Below are 16,558 nucleotides of genomic sequence, written 5' to 3' on the forward strand. Positions count from 1 at the left end.
GACAAGTGCAGAAGTAATAGAGTTGTTGTCATGAGTGACTTCAACTTCCCTAATATTGACTGGAACCTCCTTAGTGCAAATGGTTTGGATGGAGCAGATTTTGTCAGGTGTGTACAGGAAGGATTCCTGACTCAATATGTAGATAGGCCGACTAGGAGGGCGGCCATATTGGACTTGGTGCTCGGCAACGAACCAGGCCAGGTGTCCGATATCTCGGTGGGAGAGCATTTCGGTGACAGTGACCACAACTCCTTGATTTTTACCATAGTCATGGAGAGGGATAGGAACATACAGTATGGGAAGGTATTTAATTGGGGGAGGGGAAATTATACTGCTATTAGACAGGAGCTGAGGAACATAAAGTGGGAACAATTGTTCTTGGGGAAATGCACAACAGTAATGTGGGGATTGTTTAAGGAGCACATGCTGTGAATGCCGAACTGTTTTGTCCCACTGAGACGAGGAAGGAATGGTGAGGTGAAGGAACCTTGGATGACAAGAGAAGTGGAGCTTCTAGTCAAGAGGAAGAAAGAAGCTTACGTAAGGTTGAGGAAGCAAGGATCTGACTTGGCTCTGGAGGGTTACAAGGTAGCCAGGAAGGAACTCAAAAATGGACTGAGGAGAGCTAGAAGGGGGCATGAAAGAGCCCTGGCGGGAAGGATTGGGGAAAACCTCAAGGCGTTCTACACTTATGTGAGAAATAAGAGGATGATCAGAGTGAGAGTAGGGCCGATCAGGGATAGTGGAGGGAACTTGTGCCTAGAGTCTGAAGAGATGGGGGAGGCCCTAAATGAATACTTTGCTTCAGTATTCACTTGAGAGAGGGACCTTGTTGCCCATGAGAACAGCGTGAACCAGGTAAATAGACTCTAACTGGTTGATATTAAGAAGGAGGATGTGCTGGAAATTTTGAAAAGCTTCAGGATAGATAAGTCCCCTGGGGCAGAAGGGATATACCCAAGGTTACTACGGGAAGCGAGGGAGGAGATTGGTGCGCCATTGGCAATGATCTTTGCATCTTCACTCTCCACTGGAGTAGTACCGGATGATTGGAGGGAGGCGAATGTTATTCCCCTATTCAAGAAAGGGAATAGGGAAATCCCTAGGAACTACAGACCCATCGGTCTTACGTCTGTGGTGAGCAAAATATTGGAAAGGATTCTGAGAGATAGGATTTATCATTATTTAGAAAAACATAGTTTGATTAAAGATAGTCAGATGGCTTTGCAAGGGGCAGGTCATGCCTCACAAGCCTCGTTGAATTCTTTGAGGCTGTGACGAGACATATTGATGAAGGCCGGGCAGTGGATGTGGTGTATATGGATTTCAGTAAGGCATTTGATAAGGTTCCCCATGGTAGGCTCATTCAGAAAGTTCGGGGGTATGGGTACAGAATTGGCTGGCCAAAAGAAGACAGCGAGTGGTAGTGGATGGAAAGTATTCTGCCTGGAGGTCGGTGACCAGTGGTGTCCCACAAGGATCTGTTACGGGACCTCTGCTCTTTGCGGTTTTTATAAATGACTTGGTTGAGGAAGTGGAAGGATGGGTTAGTAAGTTTGCCGATGACACAAAGGTTGGTGGAGTTGTAGATAGTGTTGAGGGTTGTTGCAGATTACAACAGGACATTGACAGAATGCAGAGCTGGGCTGAGAAGTGGCAGATGGAGTTCAATCTTGATAAATGTGAAGTGATTCATTTTGGAAGGTCGAATTTGAATGCTGAATACAGGGTTAAAGGCAGGATTCTTGGAAGTGTGGAGGAACAGAGGGATCTTGGGGTCCACGTACATAGATCCGTCAAAGTTGCCACTAGGTTGATAGGGTTAAGAGGGCGTATGGTGTGTTGGCTTTCCTTAACAGGGGGATTGAGTTTAAGAGCCACGAGGTATTGCTGCAGCTTTATAAAACTCTAGTTAGACCACACTTAGAATGTTGTGTCCAGTTCTGGTCGCCTCATTATAGGAAGGATATGGATGCTTTGGAGAGGGTGCAGAGATTTACCAGGATGCTGCCTGGACTGGAGGGCATGTCTTATGAAGAAAGGTTGAGGGAGCTAGGGTTTTTCTCACTGGAGCGAAGAAGTGGAGATGCCAAAATTGGACTGGGATGAGCACAGTAAAAAGTCTTACAACACCTGGTTAAAGTCCAACAGGTTTGTTTCAAACACTAGCTTTCGGAGAACTGCTCATTCCTCAGGTGAACCTGAGGAAGTGCTCAGAGAGCTAATGTTTGAAACAAACCTGTTGGACTTTAACCTGGTGTTGTAAGACTTCTTACTGGAGTGAAGAAGGCAGAGAGGTGACTTGATAGAGATGTACAAGGTGATGAGACCAGTAAGAAGTCTTACAACACCAGGTTAAAGTCCAACAGGTTTGTTTCAAGGTGATGAGAGGCATGGATAGAGTAGAGTAGATAGCCAGAGACTTTTACCCAGGGTGGAAATAGCTATCACGAAGGGACATAATTTTAAGGTAACTGGAGGAAGGAGAGGTAGGTTCTTTACACAGAGAGTGGTGGGTGTGTGGAATGCACTGCCAGCAGAGGTGGTGGAGTCAGAGTCATTAGGGACATTTTAAGCGACTGTTAGACAGGCACATGGACAGCAGTAAATTGAAGGGGTGTAGGTTAGGTTGATCTTAGATTAGGATAAATGGTTGGCACAGCATCGGTTTTGTCCAAGTCCCGAAAGACGTGCTTCTTAGGTAAATTGGACATTCTGAATTCTCCCTCTGTGACCCGAACAGGCGCCGGAATGCAGCGACTGGGGGCTTTTCACAGTAACTTCATTGCAGTGTTAATGTATGCCTACTTGTGAAAAAAAAATTATTATTAATGGGCTTACTCTTTTCCTGGTTATCCTCTTCCCATTGATATACTTATAGAATATATTGGGATTTTCCCTGCTTTTACCAACCAGAGCTTTCTCATTTCCCCTCTTTGCTCTCCTAATTGCTTTCTTCAGTTCCGTCCTGCACTTTCTGTACTCCACTGATTTGCCAGCCTTGTACTTGCTAAAAGCCTCTATTTTCCTTCGGTTCTTTAAAAAATATTTTATTCAGGCATTTTCATGAAACCAAACCGAAGCAGAAGCAGATTTATACAACATTATAAATAATCAACCGCCTGCTGCAGCACGGTGGCACCGTGGTTAGCACTGCTGCCCAAGGCGCTGAGGACCCTGGTTCGATCCCGGCCCCGGATCACTGTCCCTGTGGAGTTTGCACATTCTCTCTGTGTCTGCGTGGGTCTCACTCCCACATCCCAAAGATGTGCAGGGTAGATGGATTGGCCACACTAAATTTCCCCTTAATTGGAAGAAAAATAATTGGGTACTTTAAGTTTATAAAAAATAAATAAATAACCAACACCCACTCCCCACCCTCACCCCCTTCTTCCATCCTACCATCCCCCTTTACCACCCCTTCCCCTCCCACCTTTTGCTGACCCTTCAATCCTCCTTAAAGAAAGTCAATGAATGTCTTCCACCTCCGAGCGAACCCATCAACAGAACTTCTCAGGACAATACTGACCTTCTCCAGCCTCAAGAATTCTGCCAGGTCACTCACCCACAGCATCGCTTTCAGCGGCTCCGAGTCCCTCCATCCAAGTAAGATCCGTCACCGGGCTATCAGGAAGGCAAAGGCCAAGACATTGGCTTCTCCCGCCACCTGGACTCCCGGGCCTTCCGACACTCCAAATATCGCTATCTTTGGACTCGAGGCCATCATCATCCCCAGCACCTCGAACTTTACATCCAAACCCCTGCCAAAACCCATTTAGCTTCGGTCATGCCCAGAACATGTGAATATGATTCAGGGGCCTCCCCGCCCACACCTATCCTCTACCCCCTCAAAAAGCCTACTCATCCGCTCTACCGTCATATGAGTCCTGTGAATTACTTTAAATTGAATGAAGCTTAGCCTCGCACACAGCGAGGACGCATTTACCCTCCGCTGGGCCTCAGCCCACATCCCGGCTTCCACCTCCCATCCAACTCTTCAAAGAACAAAGAGAACAAAGAAAACAAAGAACAATACAACAAAGTAACAGGCCCTCTGCCCCTCCATGCGTGTACCAGTCATGATACCTCCCTTGGCCAAAACCCTAAATTGCCTCCTTACACTTCTGCACTCTCACCGGGGGCCTCTCCCAATCCGTCAGCTCCTTGTGAACCTCGTACACCTTCCCCTCCCCAATCTCCTCCTTCAACAGCACTTTGTCATGCAACCCCAAGGAAAAGATGGCCCCTCTCTCTTCACAAAATCCCGAACCTGCAGGCACCTGAAACTGTTCCCACTGGGCAGCTCACACTCGTCCTCCAGATCCGCCAATTTTATGAAATCGCCCTCTACAAACAGGTTGCTGAATTGCTCAATCCCTGCCTGTCACGAGCCCGAAACATATGGTTGAGCCCGAAACATATGGTTGTGCCCAAACCGAGGCACCCTCCAGTCCCAAAGGCTGCCTCCACTGCCCCCACACCCTCAAGACCAACACAACCACTGGGCTCACAGAGTGCCTGGCCGGCGGGAACGGCAGAGACGCTGTTAACAATGCCTTTAAGCTTGTTTCCCCTGCAAGAAGCTGCCTCCACCCACCCCAATGCCAACCCCTCCCCCATACCCATTTCTTAACCATGGCGCTGTTCACCGCCAGGTAGTAGTTCATTATATTCAGCAACATGGGTGGACCAGGACAGATTGTTAGTGATGTACACAACTAGGAATTTGAACCTCGGCCCCATTGATAGACAGGGGTGTGTACTATACTTTGCTTCCTGAAGTCAATAACCAGCTCCTTGGTATTGCTTACATTGAGGAAGAGGTTGCTGTCGTTACACCACTCCACTAGGTTCTCTATCTCCCTCCTGTATTCTGACTCATCGTTGTTCGAGACCCAACCCATGGTCTTGTCATCAGCAAACTTGCCACAAAATATTGCCACACAGTCATGTTGTATAGGGAGTATAGAAGTTGTCTAAGTTCGTAGCCTTGCGGGGTCCCAGTATTGAGGACTATAATGGAGGAGGTGTTGGTGTTTATCCTTACTGATTGTGGTCTGTGAGTCAGAAAGTCGAGGATCCAGTTACAGAGAGAGGAGCCAAGTCCTAGGTTTTGGAGTTTTGATATGAGCTTGGCTGGGATTATGTTGTTGAACGCGGAGTTGTAGTCAATGCTGACGTAGGAGTCGTTGTCTAGTGGGCACAAAACATCCCCCTGACATCTCTGTGGCAGCTATTTTCTCCTTCCAAGCACCTTATATGTGGGAAATCTGATTGGGAAATCTATTCACGCCAGTAAACACATATGGGGCAAAAATATATTTGCACAAGATTCATGACAGCTTAATTGCTGGCTTTTTTTTTTAAAGAAAAGCTCTCCAGGAAGGGCCCAAAAATGTTGAATATATCACCTAAATGTACCTCAGTGCTGAGAATACACATTAATATTCTGAAAATGCAAAGTGGACAATAACCATTATAATGATAAAGGTGCTGTTGTGTCACCTCTGCATGATTTGCAAACTCGCACCTGTGGAAGATGTAATTTTCTGTTAGTTATCCATTTGCCCACTGAAAAAAGGCACCATATTAAAAAAAAGGTACAAAACTACCAGCAGAACTATCCAGCAGAGGGCAGCAGAGCAAAGCTACTGATCAGCTGTTCTGGGGGAATTTGCATACGTGCAGTGCGGTCAGCCTAAGTTGAAGGTGGTTTGTGGAAGGGCTGTTGGCAAGTGACAGTTAAACCCGAAACACTTCGTGAGTGTTTCCCACCCTACCTCCTCCTCTAACCAACCCCCCCACCCCACGGTGGTTGGGAAGCGGGAGCAGGGGCCTGTCGTGAAGGTGAGTGAGTGCCTTTAAATTTGCTTAACTTTCAGTGGGAGCAGGGTTTGAGGTAATATCAGGTAAGCTCTTCCTTTCTTTTTCTTTTTCTTGTTTTTTTTTTAAATCTAGAGGTGATGTCAGGAAAGGCAGTACAATGCTCCTCCTGCAGAATGTTTGAGGTGAGGGACGCCGTCAGTGTCCCTGCTGACTTCATCTGTGGGAAGTGCACCCAACTCCAGCTCCTCAAAAACCGTGTTAGGGACCTGGAGCTTGAGCTGGATGAACTTCGGATCATTCGGGAGGCAGAGGGGGTCATAGATAGGAGCTTCAGGGAAGTAGTTACACCAAAGACTGGAGATAGATGGGTAACTGTAAGAGGGACTGGGAAGAAGCAGTCAGTGCAGGGACCCCCTGCGGTCGTTCCCCTGAGTAACAAGTATACCGTTTTGGATACTTGTGGGGGGGACGACTTACCAGGGGTAAGCCATGGGGTACGGGCCTCTGGCACGGAGTCTGTCCCTGTTGCTCAGAAGGGAAGGGGGCAAAGGAGTAGAACATTAGTAATTGGGGACTCAATAGTCAGGGGCACAGATAGGAGATTTTGTGGGAGCGAGAGAGACTCACGTTTGGTATGTTGCCTCCCAGGTGCAAGGGTAAGTGATGTCTCGGATCGTGTTTTTCGGGTCCTTAAGGGGGAGGGGGAGCAGCCCCAAGTCGTAGTCCACATTGGCACTAACGACATAGGTAGGAAAGGGGACAAGGATGTCAGGCAGGCCTTTAGGGAGCTAGGATGGAAGCTCAGAGCGAGAACAAACAGAGTTGTTATCTCTGGGTTGTTGCCCGTGCCACGTGATAGTGAGATGAGGAATAGGGAGAGAGAGCAATTAAACACGTGGCTACAGGGATGGTGCAGGCGGGAGGGATTCAGATTTCTGGATAACTGGGGCTCTTTCTGGGGAAGGTGGGACCTCTATAGACAGGATGGTCTACATCTGAACCTGAGGGGCACCAATATCCTGGGGGGGGAGATTTGTTAGTGCTCTTTGGGGGGGTTTAAACTAATTCAGCAGGGGCATGGGAACCTGGATTGTAGTTTTGGGGTACGGGAGATTGAGAGTATAGAGGTCAGGAGCACAGATTTGACTTCGCAGGAGGGTGCCAGTGTTCAGGTAGGTGGTTTGAAGTGTGTCTACTTCAATGCCAGGAGTATACGAAATAAGGTAGGGGAACTGGCAGCATGGGTTGGTACCTGGGACTTTGACGTTGCGGCCATTTCAGAGACTGGATAGAGCAGGGACAGGAATGGTTGTTGCAGGTTCCGGGGTTTAGGTGTTTTAGTAAGCTCAGAGAAGGAGGCAAAAGAGGGGGAGGTGTGGCGCTGCTAGTCAAGGACAGTATTACGGTGGCGGAAAGGATGCTAGATGGGGACTCTTCTTCTGAGGTAGTATGGGCTGAGGTTAGAAACAGGAAAGGAGAGGTCACCCTGTTGGGAGTTTTCTATAGGCCACCTAATAGTTCTAGGGATGTAGAGGAAAGGATGGCGAAGATGATTCTGGAAAAGAGCGAAAGTAACAGGGTAGTTGTTATGGGAGACTTTAACTTTCCAAATATTGACTGGAAAATATATAGTTCGAGTACATTAGATGGGTCGTTCTTTGTACAATGTGTGCAGGAGGGTTTCCTGACACAATATGTTGACAGGCCAACAAGAGGCGAGGCCACATTGGATTTGGTTTTGGGTAATGAACCAGGCCAGGTGTTAGATCTGGAGGTAGGTGAGCACTTTGGAAACAGTGACCACAATTCGGTGACCTTTACGTCAGTGATGGAAAGGGATATGTATACCCCACAGGGCAAGAGTTATAGCTGGGGGAAGGGCAATTATGATGCCATTAGACATGACTTAGGATGTGTTGGTTGGAGAAGTAGGCTGCAAGGGTTGGGCACACTGGATATGTGGAGCTTGTTCAAGGAACAGCTATTGCATGTTCTTGATAAGTACGTACCAGTCAGGCAGGGAGGAAGGGGTCGAGCGAGGGAACCGTGGTTTACCAAAGAAGTGGAATCTCTTGTTAAGAGGAAGAAGGAGGCCTATGTGAAGATGAGGCATGAAGTTTCAGTTAGGGCGCTTGATAGTTACAAGGAAGCGAGGAAGGATCTAAAGAGAGAGCTGAGACGAGCAAGGAGGGGACATGAGAAGTCTTTGGCAGGTAGGATCAAGGAAAACCCAAAAGCTTTCTATAGGTATGTCAGGAATAAAAGAATGACTAGGGTAAGAGTAGGGCCAGTCAAGGACAGTGGTGGGAAGTTGTGTGTGGAGGCTGAGGAGATAAGCGAGATACTAAATGAATACTTTTCGTCAGTATTCACTCAAGAAAAAGATAATATTGTGGAGGAGAATGCTGAGACCCAGGCTATTAGAATAGATCATGATGTGGAGATGCCGGCGTTGGACTGGGGTGAGCACAGTAAGAAGTCTTACAACACCAGGTTAAAGTCCAACAGGTTTGTTTCAAACACGAGCTTTCGGAGCACGGCTCCTTCTTCATTAGAATAGATGGCATTGAGGTGCGTAGGGAAGAAGTGTTGGCAATTCTGGACAAGGTGAAAATAGATAAGTCCCCGGGGCAGGATGGGATTTATCCTAGGATTCTCTGGGAAGCCAGGGAAGAGATTGCTGAGCCTTCGGCTTTGATTTTTAGGTCATCATTGGCTACACGAATAGTGCCAGAGGACTGGAGGATAGCAAATGTGGTCCCTTTGTTCAAGAAGGGGAGTAGAGATAACCCCGGTAACTATAGGCCGGTGAGCCTAACGTCTGTGGTGGGTAAGGTCTTGGAGAGGATTATAAAAGATACGATTTATAATCATCTAGATAGGAATAATATGATTAGGGATAGTCAGCATGGTTTTGTGAAGGGTAGGTCATGCCTCACAAACCTTATCGAGTTCTTTGAGAAGGTGACAGAACAGGTAGACGAGGGTAGAGCAGTTGATGTGGTGTATATGGATTTCAGTAAAGCGTTTGATAAGGTTCCCCACGGTCGGCTATTGCAGAAAATACGGAGGCTGGGGATTGAGGGTGATTTAGAGATGTGGATCAGAAATTGGCTAGTTGAAAGAAGACAGAGAGTGGTAGTTGATGGGAAATGTTCAGAATGGAGTTCAGTTACGAGTGGCGTACCACAAGGATCTGTTCTGGGGCCGTTGCTGTTTGTCATTTTTATAAATGACCTAGAGGAGGGCGCAGAAGGATGGGTGAGTAAATTTGCAGACGACACTAAAGTCGGTGGAGTTGTAGACAGTGCGGAAGGATGTTGCAGGTTACAGAGGGACATAGATAAGCTGCAGAGCTGGGCTGAGAGGTGGCAAATGGAGTTTAATGTGGAGAAGTGTGAGGTGATTCACTTTGGAAAGAATAACAGGAATGCGGAATATTTGGCTAATGGTAAAATTCTTGGTAGTGTGGATGAGCAGAGGGATCTTGGTGTCCATGTACATAGATCCCTGAAAGTTGCCACCCAGGTAGATAGGGTTGTGAAGAAGGCCTATGGTGTGTTGGCCTTTATTGGTAGAGGGATTGAGTTCCGGAGCCATGAGGTCATGTTGCAGTTGTACAAAACTCTAGTACGGCCGCATTTGGAGTATTGCGTACAGTTCAGGTCGCCTCATTATAGGAAGGACGTGGAAGCTTTGGAACGGGTGCAGAGGAGATTTACCAGGATGTTGCCTGGTATGGAGGGAAAATCTTATGAGGAAAGGCTGATGGACTTGAGGTTGTTTTCGTTTGAGAGAAGAAGGTTAAGAGGTGACTTAATAGACGCATACAAAATGATCAGAGGGTTAGATAGGGTGGACAGCGAGAGCCTTCTCCCGCGGATGGGGGTGGCTAGCACGAGGGGACATAGCCTTAAATTGAGGGGTAATAGATATAGGACAGAGGTCAGAGGTGGGTTTTTTACGCAAAGAGTGGTGAGGCCATGGAATGCCCTACCTGCAACAGTAGTGAACACGCCAACATTGAGGGCATTTAAAAGTTTATTGGATAAGCATATGGATGATAAGGGCATAGTGTAGGTTAGATGGCCTTTAGTTTTTTTCCATGTCGGTGCAACATCGAGGGCCGAAGGGCCTGTACTGCGCTGTATCGTTCTATCTATGTTCTACTGTTAATGGTCCTTGATTCTTTTGCTTCGCACTAGAAAATAAGTAAAACTGGATAATTAGCTCCTTTATGTCTTGATACACAATTGCTGAATGACTACAGGTGCCTGTATACCTGAGCAGACTGATTTGTGAGGCCTGTTCCTTCCAGGTCCACCACTTCCAGGGTTCGACTCGAAGCCACAGCAACCGCCAACATTCCAGCAATGTGATCACCTGCAAAAGGAAAATCAGAAACTGGATATAACCCAAGGAATCATGGGATGAAATACAATTGTTCGGATTTTGCAATCAGCATTGAAGCGGTGAAATTCACCGCTGCCTTGATGCAAAACTGTCTATAAAGATCTAGCAATTCCCTTGGCATAATTTGAACCTAACACTAGCAAAGGAGATTGACAGGTTTCTGCAACAGTGGTACCATCATGAAGGTAAGCAGCCAATCACATTGATGCGTTCTCACAGACAAATGAGGAAATAAAATCCACAGAATCTTTCATTAAAATTTTCCACAGAGCACAATAAATGATTACTGAAATATTTTACATTTTAAAAAATTAATTTATTTCAACAGTGATTTTTGAAAATCATAATGGAGGAATTTGATATTTCACAAATATAAAACTAGTTGTTCTGGGTCAGTGAGGTTGCTCGGCAATAACTATAAGGTTTGTACATTGTTAAAGATCTGTCACACCTGATGCAACAAGGTGCAATATTTTCAAGATGTGGAGATGCCGGTGTTGGACTGGGGTGAGCACAATAAGAAGTCTTACAACACCAGGTTAAAGTCCAACAGGTTTGATTCAAACACGAGCTTTCGGAGCGCAGCTCCTTAGATTTAGAATTTAGAACAGTACAGCACAGAACAGGCCCTTCGGCCCTCGATGTTGTGCCGAGCAATGATCACACTACTCAAACTCACATATCCACCCTATACCCGCAACCCAACAACTTCCCCCTTAACCCTACTTTTTTTTAGGACACTACGGGCAATTTAGCATGGCCAATCCACCTAACCCGCACATCTTTGGACTGTGGGAGGAAACCGGAGCACCCGGAGGAAACCCACGCACACACGGGGAGGGCGTGCAGACTCCGCACAGACAGTGACCCAGCCGAGAACCGAACCTGGGACCCTGGAGCTGTGAAGCATTGATGCTAACCACTATGCTACCGTTCCTTCCTCAGGTGAAGGTCGTGGGTCCTTCACCTGAGGAAGGAGCTGTGCTCCGAAAGCTCGTGCAATATTTTCAAAGGGTTTTACAGTACGACTAATAGCTTTAAGTGGAAAATTCTCATCAATTCAGTGATTTTTGTGATTTCTATTTGATTGCATTCTGGAGACTTTATTCGTGTACCCTCTGAAGAAGCATACTTAATTAAAGGGAATTACAATGAAATGAGGAGAGAGTCAGTTAAAATGAACTGGGAAAATATGAAAAGTTTAGTGAGCTGGTCACACTGCAAGCAATGACTTCACAGGTGGAAAAGCACTGGGTAACCACCAGGAAGAGTAGTGGGTGTAGACAGGTAGTACAGGAGTCCCCTGTGGTCATTCCCCTCTCAAACAGATATACCATGTTGGATACTGTGGGGGGGGGGGGGGGGGGGGGGGGGGGTGTTGGTTTTGCATGGGAACATAGAGCCATGATTGTAGCACTGTTGACTCTACTGCTCAACAGGGGAGCAAAATGACTGGGAGAGATTTAGTGAAAGATAAATTTTAAGGGGAGCCGACAGGTGTTTCTGTGGCCGCGAACAAGACTCTCAAATGGTATGTCGCTTCCCTGGTGCCAGGATATCTCAGAGTGGTGCAGGGCATTCTGAAGGTACCAAAGGCAAGGGTAGAATAATGGATGAGGTCCTGCAATAGGAATTTAGGGAGTTAGGCAGTAGATTAAAGAGCTGGACTTCTAAGGCTGTAATCTCTGGATTGCCTCCGGTGCCATGAGCTACTGAATATAGGAATAGGAAGGTAGGTCAGATGAATATGTGGCTAAAGGGATGGTGTAGGAGGGACGCTTTAGATTTTTGGGACAGTTTCTGGGGCAGGTGGGATCAATGCCCTTACTGGGAGGTTTGCTTGTGCTGTTGGGGAAATTTTAAACTCATTTGGAGGAGTATGGGACTCAGAGTAGATGTCCAGTTGGGAGTGAAAGGATTAGACGGGGTGCAATTTTTAAAGTGCATTGAGGAGAGATTTTTAATGCCAGTAAGTAGATAGTCCTATGAGGGATGGGGCAGTGCTTGAGCTAATCCAAGGAAATTAAGCCGGGAAAGGGGTCGAATTGTCAGTGGCCGAGCATTTTGGGGATAGTGACCATAATTCTGTAACTTTCAAAGTCATTATGGAAAAGTATAAGGATAGTCCAGCCGGCCGCCCAACAGAATGCATGCTCCGGTGACTCGACAGTGGTGTAAGTGCGTTCTATGCTGCACATACAATAAATGCCCTTGGCATAACATTAATGGGCTGTCCCAATAATTTCCATGGCTCCCGTAAAGCTCTGCCTCTGCCTGGAGGAATAGCTGATGGCGAGGTCCACTTGTGATTTTAAAAATCGGGAAACAGGCGCAGTGGCTGCTGAGGGAGATAGGGAAGGTACAAAATTTTCCCAGAGGTGCTAGCGTGGGTTGCCGGTCCTGCCGCTGTCATGGCTAGCTGGGTGGGAGGTCGTCTAGCAGGGCCGAGGGGAGTAGCGGGGGGGAGGGGGGGGGTTGACAAAGGCATGGGCCGTGGGGTTGGGGTGTCCTCACCGGGACTGGGGTGTCCAGGAACAGATCGCCATTGTTGCGGCATGCAAGGTAGCCATCCTGCTGTGCACCCACTGACTGTCCACTGTGACGTATGGTTGCATAGCGCGGCACTGAAAGGGCCAAGGATGCAGTGGGGTGGGCAGAGTGCCGGGGGAACAGCTAGGATTGGGTGTGCAGATGGGAGGGGAAAGAGAGGGGGAGGGGAACATGTGAGTGCAAGGGCCGCAGTACAGGATGAGGCCACCATGTAACCCGCTGGACCTGGTTGAGTACAGGGGTACGCGCCATACTAACATGTCTGTCTTTCACCCCCTGCAGACAATGGATTTCTGAATCCAACAAGGATTGGTTGGCACCTGCCTTGCTATCGCAGCCCTGGAGGATGCACTGAGGCTGTACGAGGAGGTGCTGCTCATGGAGGACCCTGCAGCAGCTGAGCTTGCCCCAGAGGAACAGGAACCAGCTGGTGAGAAAGGAGACCCGGCCGCAGAACAGGCCGAGGAAGAGGTGGGAAGTGTAGTCATATCTTGGTTGTGTTGTAATTCACTGACTGATCACTCGGAGTCTCATTAGTATATAAGTGAATGTTAGAGTCAGGTGACCTCAGACTGACGAGGGAGCTAGGAGAGAGGATGCTGGTGCATGTTCATACTATTATTCATCTGTTATTTTGACCCACAGTTAATGTTAATAAATTGTTTATAGCTTTAAATACAAGTGTTCTTGTAATATAAATCAGGCCACCCAACAAGAACATAACCTGGTACCAGGACTGGATGGTATTAAATACTGAGAAAAAAACTATCACATAAGAACATAAGAAATAGGAGCAGGAGTAGGCCATCTGGCCCCTCGAGCCTGCTCCGCCATTCAATTAGATCATGGCTGATCTTTTGTGGACTCAGCTCCACTTTCCGGCCCGAACACCATAACCCTTAATCCCTTTATTCTTCAAAAAACTATCTATCTTTACCTTAAAAACATGTAATGAAGGAGCCTCAACTGCTTCACTGGGCAAGGAATTCCATAGATTCACAACCCTTTGGGTGAAGAAGTTCCTCCTAAACTCAGTCCTAAATCTACTTCCCCTTATTTTGAGGCTATGTCCCCTAGTTCTGCTGTCACCCGCCAGTCATCGAGCGAAACCTGCCACAAGGTCCATAGAGATTTGACAATTTTGCAGACTGCACGAATGAACTAAATGGAGTCGCTGAAGCCAACAATGAGTCTCAGATTTCATGATAATGTGGACAGCAACTGGCGTGTGCTTAAACAGCAACTTAATCTGTTTTCTCCTGCAGTAAATTTAGGAGATTAATCAGATTTACGCACGGTAGCGATGCTCCTAACAGCGGCAGGGCCCGAAGCAATTGCTGTGATTAATATATTTAAATTTGCAAGATAGTAAAAATTTTAGCGAAGTAATTTGAAGATTTCATTTTTTAAAAAAAATTTGGATTACCCAATTATTTTTCCAATTAAGGGGCAATTTGGTGTGGCCTATCCACCTACTCTGCACATTTTTGGGTTGTGGGGGCGAAACCCACGCAGACACGGGGAGAATGTGCAAACTCCACACGGACAGTGACCCAGAGCCGGGATCGAACCTGGGACCTCAGCGCCTGAGGCAGCTGTGCTAACCACTAGGCCACCATGCCGCCCTATTTGACGATTTCATGAACATTGCACCCCAGAAAGTGTGAAATCTATGAATGCGATGTCATTTTTACAGAAGACAGAAGAGTTCGTCGATCATTTCATCACTGATTTAAAGTTAAAAGCTAAAACCTGTAATTTTTCTGTGGGGTGTCGTCCATGATTCGGGAACAAATTATGTGTGGTGTGAATGAAAATAAGCTGAGGGAACAGTTGCTAATGGAATTGGAGCTGTCTTTTGAACAAACAGTTAAGATTTGTCAGGCTCACGAGATAGCAGCACAGCATTCTAAAATGTTTCTCAGCAATGGCCGTGTCTTCTTGGAGGAAAGCACTCCAGTTACCGCCCTTTTTCCAAAAAGGTGGGAAACTTCCAAAAAAAGGCAGGGAAGTTCCTGCAGCTCCTTGCACACCAACAAACAGGTTAAAGATAAGGACAAAGTATTTCTGTGTGAAGGATATGGTCAGGCACAAATTAAGGCAGTGTCCAACGTTTGGACAGTCTCGTTCCAGATGCAAATCACTTTGCTCAGAATTATTGCTCGAAGCTTAACCCCAGATCAGTCAGCAGAGTGGAAGATACAGGGCGGAATTCTCCGCTCCCGGGAAAAATCGGGAGGGCCATCGTGAACTCGGCTGAGTTTCACGACGGCCTCGGAGGGCCGCTCCTCGCCCCCTATTCTCCCCTTCCGGCGGGCTAGGAGCAGCGCTCCGTAACTCTCGGCCACGGGGGCGTTGCACCATGAATGACGCGGCCGGCGTGCCTAATGAGTCAGCTGCGCATGTGCAGGTTGGCTGGCTCCAACCCACGCATGCGCGGCTGACGTCATGACGCTGACGGCACGAACCCGCGCATGCGCGGTGGCCGTCTTTCCCCTCAGCCGCCCCGTAAGACGTGGCAGCTTGATCTTGTGGGGCGGCGGAGGGGAAATAGTGCGTCCGATTTGGACGCCGACCCGACGATCGGTGGGCACCGATCGCGGGCCTGTCCCCTCCCAAGCACAGTCGTGGTGCTCTTGCCCAGATCGGCCGCCTAGAAGCCCCAAACGGGCATCTTGCGCCCGTTTCACGACGGCAGCGACCAGGTGTGTTTTCCGCCGTCGTGAAACGGTCGTGAACGGCAGGCCGCTCGGTCTATCTGGGTCAGAGAATCGCCGTTCGCCGTGAAAAACAGCGAGCGGCGATTCTCCCGAGCGTGGCGGGGGGGAGAGAATCGCGGGGAGCGCCAGGGGGGACGTAAAAAATGTCGGGAGGCCCTCCCGCGATTCTCCCAGGCCACATGGGAAGCGGAGAATTCCGCCCACAGTCTCCAGTGATGAAACACCATTGTTTATTGGGGTAATAACAGAGAAGAAGAATTTTTTTGGAGACAGCAAAAATTCTCCAGCACTTAAAAAAATACTCCATTTAAAATAAATGCGGTTGACGAGGACAAATGGCTGCTCCCACTTGAAGTGAACGGTACAGTGGCCCGGTTGAAGTTAGATACTGGTGCCAAAGTCAATTTTCAGAATGACTGATTTAAAAAATCTAAAAATTCAGCCGATTAAAAGAAATCACAAAAAATGTCTGAGGGATTATATTGGTTCAAGCATTAAATGTTATGGTGCTTGTGTGGTGGTAAAGAACACAGTTTATTCGTCCCATTCTGTATTGTTTCCGAGGACTTGGATTCATTATTAGGCGATGAGTCCTGCGTAAAATTAGGTCAAGTGCAGTTGATATACAACATCCACACTGGACTGGAGCAGTACTCCAACGATTTTGAGCAAATTGTCGACAATTTCAGTGATGTGTTCACACGTTTTGGTGCACTACCGTTCACCTACAAGATACAATTCAAAGAGGATGCAAAATCTGTGATACAAGCACCAAAGAAGAGAACCTGCATCTCTTCAGGATCACCTCAGAAAGGAGCGAGGCAGAATGGCAAAATTAAAAGTAATCAGAAAGATAGAAGAACCAACCGATTGGGTAAATTCCATGGTTTGTGTAAAGAATAAAATTGGCGATATTCGTATATGTATAGATCCCAAAGATCTGAACGAGGTTATCAAAAGAGAACATGAGAGAGAGAGATGACAAACTTTGAGCGCCGGTGGGTTGGGGGGTGGGGGGGTGGGAAGAGAGAGAAAAAGAGATGACAAAC

General features: G+C 47.4%; 1 protein-coding gene across 4 annotated transcripts in view; it reads right to left on the bottom strand.

Annotated features, from left to right (window-relative positions):
* lrrc73 (leucine rich repeat containing 73) overlaps nt 1–16,558 on the bottom strand; it is a 103,421-nt gene that overhangs the window by 25,921 nt on the left and 60,942 nt on the right. For all 4 annotated transcript variants that reach the window (XM_038798942.1, XM_038798940.1, XM_038798943.1 and 1 more), the window contains one exon: nt 10,109–10,209. In XM_038798942.1, coding sequence (XP_038654870.1) covers nt 10,109–10,209 — 101 coding nt within the window. The remainder of the gene's footprint in view (nt 1–10,108; nt 10,210–16,558) is intronic.

The sequence above is a fragment of the Scyliorhinus canicula genome, chromosome 6 (assembly GCF_902713615.1).
Source record: "Scyliorhinus canicula chromosome 6, sScyCan1.1, whole genome shotgun sequence".
NCBI classification, from domain to species: domain Eukaryota; kingdom Metazoa; phylum Chordata; class Chondrichthyes; order Carcharhiniformes; family Scyliorhinidae; genus Scyliorhinus; species Scyliorhinus canicula.